Genomic DNA, 13376 nt, shown 5'->3' on the forward strand with positions numbered 1-13376 from the left:
AACTAGATAAAATAAATTAAGGGGCCTGCACCTCACCTATACGCTAATCATTTCCCACCCTACCTCTGCCTGTGACTGACAGCAGTTGTCGTTGGGTTTTTTTAGTAGACTCGTGCTGCCAACTACATTAAAAGATTAAAAGATGCAATAAATAAACTTTTATATATGCTTTTAAAAAAACATATATATATATATATATAAGGGAATGAAAACTACCTAATAAAGAAAAGATTTTTTGGTATTTTTTCAAAATCCTGACCTTACAGATGTGATCTATGTGCTTGGTTTTATAGGAATTAGTTCTTGGAGCATCTGATTCTGAAGCATGAATGTGTTTTTATAAGATTTCAAAAATCAATGGTCTATAATTTCATAAATTTTTTAGGCTCTAAATACCACTTTTTCATAAAAAAATAATGCATGATCCAAGTATGGATTTCTAGTAAATCAATCATGTTGAACACATATATAAGGTAATAATTTCAAAAAGAATACTGAAAATCCGATAAATATTTCTTATTGGATAAGTTTGGGAGATTTTCTATTGTGTAGGTTTTCATTTTCATATATATATATATATATTGAAAATCCTATAAAATCAATCATGTTGATAATTTGATTTTAGGGTTTTATATTTTTATGATAAACTTTCATAATTACTGACATTGATTAAATCATTTATATATGAAAAAATATCAATTCTTATTTTTCTCAAATTACTCAAATTTTAAACATTTTTTAGTTTTAAGATCTAATATCTGAGGCTAAAATCAATAATGTGTTTGTTAAAACACTCGTATGGTTTGGTGAATCAAGTTGTACGATCCAAAACTAAGTTATTCAACCCATTATCTAGGTGTATTCATGTTGTCCGCACAGCCTAAAACAAACATTCAACACAAGTAACACGACTTCTTGTACAGCCAAAGCAAACGTTGGCCTTAACAAAACATGAGTTATGTATTTTATGTTCGTTCATTCTATCCAATCTTGAACTAGCCATCAGACAAGCTCAAAGTACATTATTTTTTGACCGTTGGGTCTAAATCAAAACCAATGACTGAAATAGTTAGGCTATGGTCAGGTTGTTTCTTGGTCAAGCAACCATCGACTAATATATATATATAGTGAGTGGTAGTTGTGCAACCCTTAGGTGTGCAACTACCATACTGGTTGTCCATCATGACCTTGATCGATGACAATCTCCAAAAATGCAAAAAAACGATGAAAACAATGTGTTTTTCACCTTTTTAGGCTTTAACGATGCTTTTAGAGCGGCTTTTAAAAGCGTCGGCAAAACACGTAAAGGGCACATCATTTTTTTAAAAAGTGCTTTAACCAAGCTTTTGAGTAGGGGTGGCAAAATCTGACACGACCCGCCAACCCGCTTCTTAACCGGGTTCGGGTTTGGCTTGAATGGGTTTGTATCGTAAACGGGTCGACCCGCCTAACCCGTTTATTAAATGGGTCGGGTTAGTGTTAGGGGTATGCCAACCCGGCTGACCCATTTAATAAACGAGTTAGGCGGGCGGGTCAACCCGTTTACCCAAACCCAACCCACCAACCCGTTTACTCGTACTCGAACCGCCAACCCGTTTACCTGAACCTGACCCGCCAACCCGTTTACCCGACCCGTTTATTAAACGGGTTAACCGTGTCGTGTCAGTTAATAAATAGGTCGGGTTCGTGTTTGCCACAGCCGACCCATTTAATAAACGGGTCGGGTTCGTGTTGAGGTATGCTGACCCACCAACCTGTCGACCCGACCCGCCAACCCGGCCCGATTGCCACTCCTACTTTTGAGCGCCACTAAAGTCTAAAAAACAAAAAAACTTGCTTTTTAGAGAGTTTTTTTGTGTTAGCCGTCCATCAAGGTTGTGCAACTACCACTTTATATATATAATGAGAACTGAACATATTAGGCTCCCTTTCGTTAGGTCTTGTTGAGTGTCCTGAAGTGTTTTATGATAGATTTGAATTGTTAGATGTGTTTATCATGCTCTGTTTAATAGAAATTGACTCTTGGATCTATTTGTTTGACAAAAAGTAGATTTTTATGAGTCAGAAAATTTGATGCCTTTTATAGCAATTGATTTAGGTTGGATTCCGGCGATCCAAAAACGGGTTCCCACTAAACAAAACCTATAGACCACATTGGTGTTAGATAGGGATGGCCGAGTTCGAGCCGAGCCTGGCATGTTCGAACTCGGCTTGATGAAAAATATTTCTATTTAAGCAGAGTCAAGCTTGAATGACTTTGTTCGGACTCAACTCGGCTCCAAGCTCGAGTCAAGCTGAGCTTGAAGGCATTCCAAATAATTTTATTTTTTAAAAATATTGTTGAAGGTGGGTTTAGGAATCCTAACTATTAACTTTCCCAAGTGACCCACCACTAAGCCAAAGCACATGTTTTAGACACTAACACCGAATATAATATATACATACTAAAAGTAGTCTATGTTAACAATCGGAAAAGTGAAAATGCAAGATTCAAACTTCGAGCCTTTTGATAAAACCCAACAGCCTGCCCATTACACAAATAATAACTTGTTGAATAGAATTGCAAATATATTATATATATACTTGTACCGAGCTTTATCGAGCCTATCAAGCTCTGTATGCTGATCAAGCTCGGCTCGTTTACTCATCCGAGCCTTCGAACCATGTTCAAGCTCAGCTCATTTAAAACAGTTCAAGTTCAAGCCGAGCTCGAGCTCGAGCTCGCTCGGTTAGTTGTGCATCCCCAGTGTTAGATGGGAGAAAAAAGCCTAACGAGAAAAGAGGTCCTAAAGAGCGCATTACGGATAACTTCGTAGGAGCGCAATTGTTATATCCACAACAGAGTACAACTTTTCTAGCCGTTGGATCTTAAATCCAACGTCTAGAAATAGCCTTATGTCTCTCTCCTTCTCCCCTTCCCTCCCACCGCGCCGACGACGAGCACCACGCTGCCGTTTCGTCGTTGGACCATCATCGTCAAGCACCACGCCTTCGCCCGGATCCCTCCTTCTCTCTGTCTCTCTCGTCGAGCACCGTCGGAGGTGCCTCCCCTGAGACGTCGAACATCACATCCGCATCCCCTCCTGCTCCTGCCGTGCCGTCTCACCCGGTCTCTCTCCCTCTCTCTCTCATCAGGCGAGGCCTCGCCTGAGGTGAACCCTTGCTTGAGGGAGCCTCAGGATCGAGCCTGCAATGGGTTTTATTTATTTTTTGCAGGGGCGGTTAGAGCAGGGACGTTGCCTCAGGCCCTCAGCCTGAGGTGAACCCTTGCTTGAGCCTGAGGTGAAACCTGTGCCAGCCTCAGGCTCGAGCCTGAAATGGTTTTTTTTTTTGGGAGGGGGGTGGGTGGTGGTTTGATTTTTTGCAGGGGCGGTTAGAGCAGGGAACCAAACCCTGCTCGTGATATTGATATTTAGACGCCTCACAACTGGTTAATCTGTCAAGATCCCTGATCGGAATTAGGGTTAGTAAATCTCCCGATGTTTCCATGCTCGTTTTTGTGTTACCTCTTTTTCTTCTGGTTCTTCCTTGATGTATGCAATCTCTCTCCATGGCATTTCTATCAGGCATAGAATTCTGCTCGTTATCATACTATTTAAGGGGTAATTTCTTTCTTAAGCTTCTTGGTGGCAAATCTTATAATTCTCTGGTTTTCTATGGTGGTTTTGGTATTACGACAATCGACATGATGCTATTTTTTTCTTTTTTTCCCTGCCTCTCAGAAACTGGGCGCATTTTATGGAATTCTAGTCACCTATTATTGTTTTCTTTATTGGATTGTAATACTTGATTTGTTTTAGGTGTTAGGTAGTCTTTGGTACAACTTCAACTAGTATTAAAGCCACCAATTTGCAATGGGGAAGAGTGAATTCCTCACCCCGAAGGCGATCGCCAACAGAATTAAGGCAAAAGGCCTACAGAAGCTTCGATGGTACTGCCAGATGTGCCAGAAGCAATGTCGGGACGAGAATGGATTCAAATGCCACTGTATGAGCGAGAGCCACCAACGCCAAATGCAGATCTTTGGTCAGAACAGCAACCGGATTGTAGATGGTTACTCCGAGGAATTCGAAGGTTCTTTCATGGAACATATGAAGCGGAGCCACCGGTTTAGCCGTGTCGCCGCCACGGTTGTGTATAACGAGTACATTGCCGATAGGCATCACATTCATATGAACTCCACACAGTGGACAACCTTGACAGAGTTTGTTAAGTATCTGGGTCGTACGGGGCAATGCAAAGTGGAGGAGACCCCTAAAGGGTGGTTTATGACGTATATAGATCGAGAGTCAGAGGCCCTTTTCAAAGAGAAGCAGAAAAACAAAAGATTGAAATCGGAAGCGGTCGAAGAAGAAAGGCAGGAGAAGGCCATTGCTAAACAAATTGAAAAAGCAGAGCAATTGAAGCCCAAGGCAGATGAGAACCCATTGCCCGTTGAATCAACAAAATTGGAGCAAACCGGAAAGGTTGCATTTTCGTTGGGTTCTTCAAAGTCTGGGGCTACCGAGCAGGCCGAAAATTCACAGGTTCAATCAAACAGCATTCTAGTTTCTGCTTTTGTAGATCAAGACGATGAGAAGCAATCAATCAAGGCAAAAGCAGGTGGTAAGTCTGCCCTGGATGAGTTGATGAAAGAGCAGGAAAGTGTGAAGGAGAAGAGCAATAGGAAGGACTATTGGCTTTGTGAAGGAATTGTGGTGAAAATGATGAGCAAGGCCTTCATGGAGAAGGGGTATTATAAACAGAAAGGGGTTATACAGAAGGTGATAGATAGATATGTTGGAGAGATAAAGATGGTTGATAGTGGGCACTTGCTAAGAGTAGACCAGCAGGAGCTTGAGACTGTGATTCCTCAAATTGGTGGCCTTGTGAGGATTGTAAACGGTGCATATCGTGGATCAAATGCAAGGTTGCTTGCAATTAACACAGGCAATTACTGTGCTAAAGTTCAGATAGAGAAGGGGATGTACGATGGAAGGATTCTGCAAGCGGTTGATTATGAAGATATCTGTAAAGTTATGCAGTAGCATGTTCAAATTGTGCGCTGTTTTCCTTCCTGAAAAGCACAAAGTTGTTTCTCCAAGTTGGATGTATCATTTTCATGTTTTATCCTGAAAGGTTGGACTACCTTTGAATTTGGTTTCTAATTTGTCTTCATAATGATGATGATGATACTTCTTTTTTTATATTCAGTTCTTTAGTATATAAATAATAACAATGTTGCAGTATTTTGATTTTTCAAGAACATTGCTTCTTGCTTGAATGGATGTGCTTTAAGATAATGTTGATTACAGCCTGTAGCCTCCACAGTTTATATCCATTATGTTAATAGTTTGGTACTATTGGTCACTATGGTAAAGATAGCTGCATGCCATCATTTGAAGATTTGGGGTTTGGATTTTGGGGACTGTCATAAATCCATTTTTGCACATTCAGGCATGTAATCTGGTTCTTTACTTAGGACAATTTTAGGTTACTTTGATCAAATTCTTGCTTTATTGACAGTTCTTTTGTGCCAAACAGTGTCACAGCTGTGCAGTTTGTGCATAACACACAATATGTATTTAGTATTGGAAAAGACCGGTTGGTAAACTATTGGGATGCGGATAAATTTGAATTGCTTTCAACTCTTGAGGGGCACATGCTGCATTGTGGTGCTTATCAATTAGCGATCGTGGTGACTTTCTTGTGACAGGATCTAGTGATCAATCTATCCGTCATTGGGATCGAACTGAAGAGACATTTTTCATTGCGGTTATTTCTCTAATTGTTGGGCACTGAGTCATATGTATTTATATCATGCATTTATTGGAGGACTAATTGTACCTGGCTTTTGCAGGAAGAGAGATAGGAAAGGTTGGAAGAAATGTTTAAATCTGACTTAGATGAGGGTTTATATCCACCCAAGGAAGAACTTCCAGAAGGAGTTGTTGGCTTAGCAGGCAAACAGACACAGGAGACTCTTAATTCAACAGACAAACTTATTGATGCTCTTGATATGACAGAGGTGGAAGCTCAACGTATTCTTCAACACAAGGTATTTTGCTATTTCAAAAGGTGATAATACAAAGTAATGTTTTAATACTCCATGCTGTCAGCATGGGAAATGTGGAAATTTCTAAATGGGACATCTTTTGATCTCTCTTTTCATTTAGCAGATGCTTTTGGTTTCCTTTTTCCATCTTGGTAGGTTTCTCTCACTCGCTCTCTCCTTAATGCTATTAGCAGGAGGATCTAAAAGCTGGAAAGACATATGTTCTCCAACCAAATGTCATGATGCTTGGGCTTTCTCTGTCTGCCTATGTTCTACATGCCATTTCTTCGGTTCATACCAATGATCTAGTACAGACGCTTCTGGTATGTGCACATGTATTTATCATCTGTCTAAAATTGTGTAGAGAATTTTCAAAGGTTCAATATTTTGATTTGGACGATTTAAGTTGCTTTTGTAATGAAATATGCGGAAAAGCAAAAGAGTGCACTAAGCACTTACAACATCCACTAATGAGCAAAACAAAAAAGGGCTAATACCCAAACCCACAAGAGACAACACAACATAAAAATATAAATGTCTCTTATTGAAAGAGAGAGAGCTCTCAAGAGTGAAGAATACAAGAGGGGTTCACCCCTATTTATACACAAGAGAGGGAGAGGGAGAATGGCCAAGAGGCCTTAAAAGGAGAGCCACCTAGGGGCTCCCCATGTAGTTGTTGGGAGCCCCCAACGGTCACAAATGTGACCGTTGGGAGCCCCATCGACTACATGGTGGGGCCCCTTTTGTGTGAGCAAAAAACCTAAAAATAAAAATATGTTTTACAAAAAAAATAAAAGGGAAAATAAAAGAGGAAAAACAAGTACCCCTATCGGGTACTTGTGAAATGACTAAAATACCCCTATCGGGTATTACATATATATATATATATATATATGAATTACATGTATTTTAACACCCTCCCTCAATCTTTACGGGGATATAACCGAAAGCTTGTTAAGGAGAAATAAAAACCGAGGAGCCGCAAGAGCCTTAGTGAAGAAGTCCGCCAATTGGTATTCTGATGTGACGTAAGGTAGTGCTATGGTTCCTCTTAGGTATTCATCACGAACGTAATGGCAGTCCATCTCAATATGCTTAGTACGCTCATGGAAGGTGTGGTTGCTTGCAATATAGATTGCGCTTTTGTTGTCGCAACACATCTTCGAAGGAGTAGAGATGACAATGCCCATATCACTGAGGTGACTTCTTAGCCACACAAGTTCCATGGTTGTAGTGGTCATAGCACGATATTCTGCTTCCGTCGAGGACAATGATACTTTATGTTGCTTCTTGCATCTCCACGAAATCATAGAGTCACCTAAGAAAACACAAAATCCGGTAGTTAAGACTCGATCATTGGGATTTCCTCCCCAATCTGCATCAGTATACACAATTAATCAAGTGACGAGGCAGAGGAAAAAACACTCCCTTAGTTATGGTATTTTTGATATATCTGACGATCCTTAAGACTGCACTCATGTGCACGGTTGTAGGTGCATGTTGAAACTGACTGACAGAGTGGACGGCATGAGCAATGTCTGGCCGTGTGATGGATAAGTAGGTTAGAGACCCAACAAGTTGTCGGTATGGAGTAGGATCCTCGAGAGGTGTTCCATCTTCCAACCTTAATTTTGCATTGATGACTTCTGGGGTTTTTGTCTTCTTATCATCGGAGATACCAGATTTGGAACAGATGTCAGCAGCAAGTTTCATCTGAGAGAGAATGTACCCTCGAGGAGAGTACGCCACTTCAATTCCTAAAAAATATCTTAAGAAACCAAGGTCAGACATATCAAAATTTTCTTTCAAAACCTTTTTAATATCATAAATTCCTTGCTCATCACTTCCAATGATGATCATATCATCAACATAAAGTAGTAAAATAACTACTGAAGACCCTGCACTTTTCACAAACAAAGCAGTGTCAGTATAACATGAACGAAAATTCAAACTTGTCATTACATTACTAAATCTATCATGCCAAGCCTTTGGGGCTTGTTTTAAACCATATAATGCCTTTTTAAGTTTGATAATCTTATTTTTACCAATACATACTCCTAGTGGGGGATCCATGTAAACTTCTTCATTTAATTCGCCATTTAAAAATGCATTCTTAACATCGAGTTGATAGATAGGCCATTTTTTCACAGACGCAATAGCAATAAGAGTCCTAACACTAGTCATTCTAGCAACAGGTGCGAAGGTTTCTTCATAATCTATACCATATTCCTGAGCATATCATTTAGCAACTAACCGTGCTTTATAACGTTCTAATGAACCATCACTCTTGGTTTTAATTTTGAAGACCCATCTACATCCTATTGATTTCTTTTCAGTGGGTAACGAAGTTATTTCCCAAGTTTTTGCTTTTTCAAGGGCACTAAGCTCTAAGTTCATGGCTTCAACCCATTGGGGAATATCTTTGACCTCATTATAGTGTGAGGGTTCATGAAATGAATGCAACGCAATTAGACATGCTCTATATCTTGGAGTTAGGGACTCATAGGAAACAAACCTATTAGGAGGATTGGAGATCCGACTGGATCTCTTTAAAGAGGTTTCTTCTATGTTGGATCCTTGAGAGTATTTTTCTAAGGCGCTCATCTGAGTTTGTTGACCACGCCTAACATATGCTTGGATTGGTCTATTATTCTCATCTATAATATTATCAAGAGGAATTTCCTCTAGGTCATTCAAAGACTCATTAGAGATTTCCTTTTCTTGAGGAGTCTCATCTTCTTGAGATAGAAGATCAAACAAAAAAGTATATTCACTTTCGTCAATATCTTTAGTTTTCACAAAACCATTTTCATTTTCCAAAAATGTTACATCTTTGGATACATAGAGTTTGTTATTTTTCAAGTCAAAACATCTAAAACCCTTTTGATTTTCTCCATAACCCAAGAAAACGCATTCAATAGCTTTAGGAGATAATTTGTCCCGTTTATGAGTAAGGACAAAACATTTACATCCAAAAACTCTTAATCTATTGAAGTCAGGTGTTCTTTCAAATAGTTTTTCGTATGGAGATGTATTTTGTAAGGATGAAGATATCATTCTATTTATTAAGTAAGTTGAGGTTAAGGCTGCTTCGGCCCAAAAATTCTTTGGAATTTCTTTGGAAATAAGGAGTGTCCTAGTGGTTTCCATGATGTGTCTATGCTTTCTTTCGGCCAAGCCGTTTTGTTGGAGAGTCCTAGGGCACGATCTTTGATGACAAATTCCATTTACTTCTAAATAGTTTTGAAATTCATTTGATAAATATTCTCCACCCGAATCGGATCTAAGAGTAGAGATATTACTTGAAAATTGATTTTTAACTATCATATGAAATTTTTTGAAAAAATCAAAGACTTCGGATTTTAAATTGAGAAAGTAGATCCATACATACCTAGTGTAGTCATCGATGAAAGTGACGTAATAGGAGTACCCTCCTTTAGACATGACGGGGGAAGGACCCCAAACATCCGAATGGACTAACTCAAATGGTCTTTTGGACACAAAAGTTCGGTTTGGAAAAAGAGTAGATTTCATTTTGCCAAAAATACAATTCTTGCAAACAAAATGTTTCTCATTACAAAATTTCTTTCCAAATGGAAAGGAGTACATTTTTGAGAAACTTGGATGTCCAAGTCTTTGATGCCAAATATCAATATTTTTATCTTGGACATGGTTACAAAAAGAGTTAGTGGGGAGTTTCAAGTTGCTCATGTAATAGAGATCTCCCCTCCTATGGCCTTGCCCAATCAGCTTCCCGGACCGGAGATCTTGTATAAAGCAATCCTTAGTTGAGAAGGAGATTTTACATCCATGATCACATATTTGAGCAACAGAGAGGAGATTTAAATTAAGTTGAGGTACAACTCTCACGTTTGGCACAAAGAAGTCTTTTGAAAAGTTTAAGGTTCCAAAACTTTTTACTTGTAAAGATGTACCATCGGCAGTTGAAACATAGGAGTTTTTATAATTATTACATAAATCGGAAAGCTCATTTTCAAGGGGGGTCATATGAAAGGAAGCTCCAGAGTCAAGGATCCAAGACGACATACCTGAAGGAGAGGAGGAAGCTACGGCGACACCCGAAGTTGATGGAATCTTGAGTAGAGTTTGTAGTGCTTCCGATAGTTGGGCAAGAGAAAAAGAGTCCTTTCCTTTGATTGCTTCCTCTTTCTTTTGAGTAGCTTCTTCAACGGAAGCAACCTTATTTTTTGGTGCTTCATTCAACTTAGGGCAATTAGGTCTTATATGACCCGGTTCTTGACAATGATGGCAAATGGCTTTTCTATAGTTGCCATTATAGTTATTTTGTCTTCCAAAATGTGGAGGTTTGTAAGTTTTCATATGGTTGCCGGGTTTTGATACGGCCAAGACATCATCTCCTCCTTTAATCATGCCAAGACGGGTTTCTTCTTGGCATATTTCGGCTATGGCATCTTCCAAGGGAAGAGGCTTTGATCTATGTAGGAGGGAGGATCTAACTTGTTCATATTCGGGCCTAAGCCCATGTAAAAATTGGAAAAAGTGTTCTTTTTCCATTTGTTCTCTCCTTAACTCCACTTCTATACTAGAAACCCATTTTGGTTCTAGTAAAGATAGCTCATCCTATAGAGGGCCAAGAGTGCTAAAGTAGTCCCTAACACTCATTTCTCCTTGCTTGATAGTCCAGATTTTTTCTTGAAGAAAGAATTGGCGAGCAAGGTCTTTTTGGGTAAACATACATTTCATGAAGAACCATGTTTCATTTGCCATCCGAAATTTGGCAATGTTGGCGCAAATCTTGAGCTCCACATTGTTCATGAACCAAGCAAGAATCTTGGCATGCTTACTTTCCCAATATTCTATTTTAGATTGGTGATCTTCAATGGCCTTCATGCGGGCATCTCCTTCAAGAGCTTTTTCTTGATCACCTTCCATCTTAGTTAGTTGGAGTTGTGGTTCCGGAATGGTGCCCATAACGTATCCCCAAAGCTTTTTCCCTTTGAGGTTTTTTCCATGGCGGCGGCCCACATCATGTAGTTGGAGCCATTGAGCTTGAAGGAGAGATCAATCTTTTGTTCTCCTTCCATAATAATCACTCACAAGAGGATAAAAGAAGAGAGATACAACACGAAAAAAATATAGCTACACAACTAGCTATATTAAGAAGAAGAGCATACACAAGGCTCTGATACCATGTAATGAAATATGCGGAAAAGCAAAAGAGTGCACTAAGCACTTACAACATCCACTAATGAGCAAAACAAAAAAGGGCTAATACCCAAACCCACAAGAGACAACACAACATAAAAATATAAATGTCTCTTATTGAAAGAGAGAGAGCTCTCAAGAGTGAAGAATACAAGAGGGGTTCACCCCTATTTATACACAAGAGAGGGAGAGGGAGAATGGCCAAGAGGCCTTAAAAGGAGAGCCACCTAGGGGCTCCCCATGTAGTTGTTGGGAGCCCCCAACGGTCACAAATGTGACCGTTGGGAGCCCCATCGACTACATGGTGGGGCCCCTTTTGTGTGAGCAAAAAACCTAAAAATAAAAATATGTTTTACAAAAAAAATAAAAGGGAAAATAAAAGAGGAAAAACAAGTACCCCTATCGGGTACTTGTGAAATGACTAAAATACCCCTATCGGGTATTACATATATATATATAAACATATAAATATATATATATATATATATATATATATGAATTACATGTATTTTAACAGCTTTATATAGATTTTATGTCTTCCTTTTTCCCATTACTTCATGACATAATTCTATTGTGAGCTGCCATTTTTAATCGGCGTTGAATAAAAAGATAAGCTTAACAAAACCAGATCTGCAAGTAGCAATAACATAATCACCAGGGTCCAGTGCCTAATGAATCAGATGCAATGGGTAGGATCATTTGAATTAAAATCATCCTTGTATGTTGAGAATGATGTTTATGAGTTATGGGCCACAACCCAAAGTAGAGAACCTGGTGATCTCAAGTGAAATTATTCCTCTGAAAATTATTTTGGAGCAGATCTGGTGATCGGCCCCAGTACTTTACAAAGTACTCGGGCCACTCAAAACACAGAAAATCAGTGCACAGTGATTTCTGCTTAAAAAATCGCTACATGCATTTCAGTGTTTTGTGTGGCCTGAGTACTTTGTAAAGTACTTGGGCCCGACTACTGGAATATGCCTCAAATTAGTTCCTGTTTGCTGGTTGATAATTGTGTGTTCTGAAATCATGTGGTTGCAAGTTCCAGGTTGCTGCATTTCATATAATTAAGTAGTGGTAAGCCTATAACTGATTTCTACTTGCCTTTGTTCAGATGGGTAATCCCTTCTTGCTCATCTCCTATCTTTATCAACCCAGTGAGAAAGAAAAGTAATAACAGTTTGAGGATCATGAAATAGAGTGAAGAACCATTGCATTCTATAGGTAAAGCTAGTTGTTCTAAGATTGCATGCTAAGCTCAATAAGGCATATAAGAAAAAAGTATTACATGGGCGATTGATGTTTAAACGACATGAACAAAAGCTTAGTTAGTTATAAGGTCTGACTTCATTGAAAGCCTACTCAGACAGTTCTGACCAGGTTGGTATTTATTGTTGCTAGCGAATGGGGCCAAAGTCTGGAGTTCCTCTATAAATTTTTGCCAGTGCATGTTTGGGATTAACATATACAGTAATTCGGTTAACTTGTTTGCGTTAATTACATGAAAAATAACTAAGGATCAAAGTAACCTTTAAACTGCCTATATCGTTAAATGGCTTGTCCCTATGGCATATATTATTAGCACAATACTATCCACAAATCTCAAAGATGGAAAGCCTGTTTGCGTTGGTGTTCTCAGTGTCATCGATATTTTGAAAATATCGTGAGCTTATTTCAAGATCAGCTGATAGTTTTTATAGATTTTCAAAATATTGTCAGAATTGAAAATATCGTGATATTTTTTTTGAAATTTTTCAAAAACATATATTTTTTAATATTTTAAGTATCTTTTTTCATTTTTTTTTATATTTTAAAAGTTGTTCTAATTGTTTCTTTATATTTTTGTAAGAAAAATACTACAAAACCTATTTTTTGTCTTTTTTATTATTGTCTATATTTTAAAGCTTCTGAGATTTTTCTGAGAAAAAACACTTTTTGAAAACATCTCCAAAAAAACTCTCGCCAAGAAATTACCTTGAACGATATAGGTGACTATGGTGTTCTGTTCTCCATTGTTATGGGAATAACTTGTCAGTGTTTGAGGTGCTTCCAATATACGTTGGGATTCAACCTGGCTGCTATGGATCATCTCAAGGTGAGAGCAAAGCTTGTTGCAAGTCGCATCATAATGGCAATAATTGATCTTATCTGCTGA

General features: G+C 38.6%; 1 protein-coding gene and 1 pseudogene across 5 annotated transcripts; both read left to right on the top strand.

Annotated features, from left to right (window-relative positions):
- The first annotated feature begins 2744 nt into the window (after positions 1-2744).
- LOC149845624 (KIN17-like protein pseudogene) lies at positions 2745-6363 on the top strand (annotated as a pseudogene). Of its 4 annotated transcripts, none has more exons than XR_016430463.1 (4): positions 2770-3109; positions 3801-5118; positions 5840-6037; positions 6229-6363. The product of XR_016430463.1 is annotated as a KIN17-like protein pseudogene, transcript variant X4 (transcript). The 4 variants fall into 4 exon arrangements; XR_016430462.1 differs by having other exon boundaries at positions 6226-6330; XR_016430460.1 differs by lacking the exons at positions 5840-6037; positions 6229-6363 and having other exon boundaries at positions 2745-3109; positions 3801-5157.
- Positions 5867-13376, top strand: LOC149845625 (uncharacterized). The gene is made up of 3 exons (XM_089988781.1): positions 5867-6037; positions 6229-6357; positions 13257-13376. The coding sequence occupies exons 1-3, from the start codon at positions 5867-5869 to the stop codon at positions 13374-13376; spliced, it is 420 nt and encodes a 139-aa protein (XP_089844907.1).

This window comes from Nuphar pumila, chromosome 2 (genome assembly GCF_984573655.1).
Source record: "Nuphar pumila chromosome 2, dmNupPumi1.hap1.1, whole genome shotgun sequence".
Taxonomy (NCBI): domain Eukaryota; kingdom Viridiplantae; phylum Streptophyta; class Magnoliopsida; order Nymphaeales; family Nymphaeaceae; genus Nuphar; species Nuphar pumila.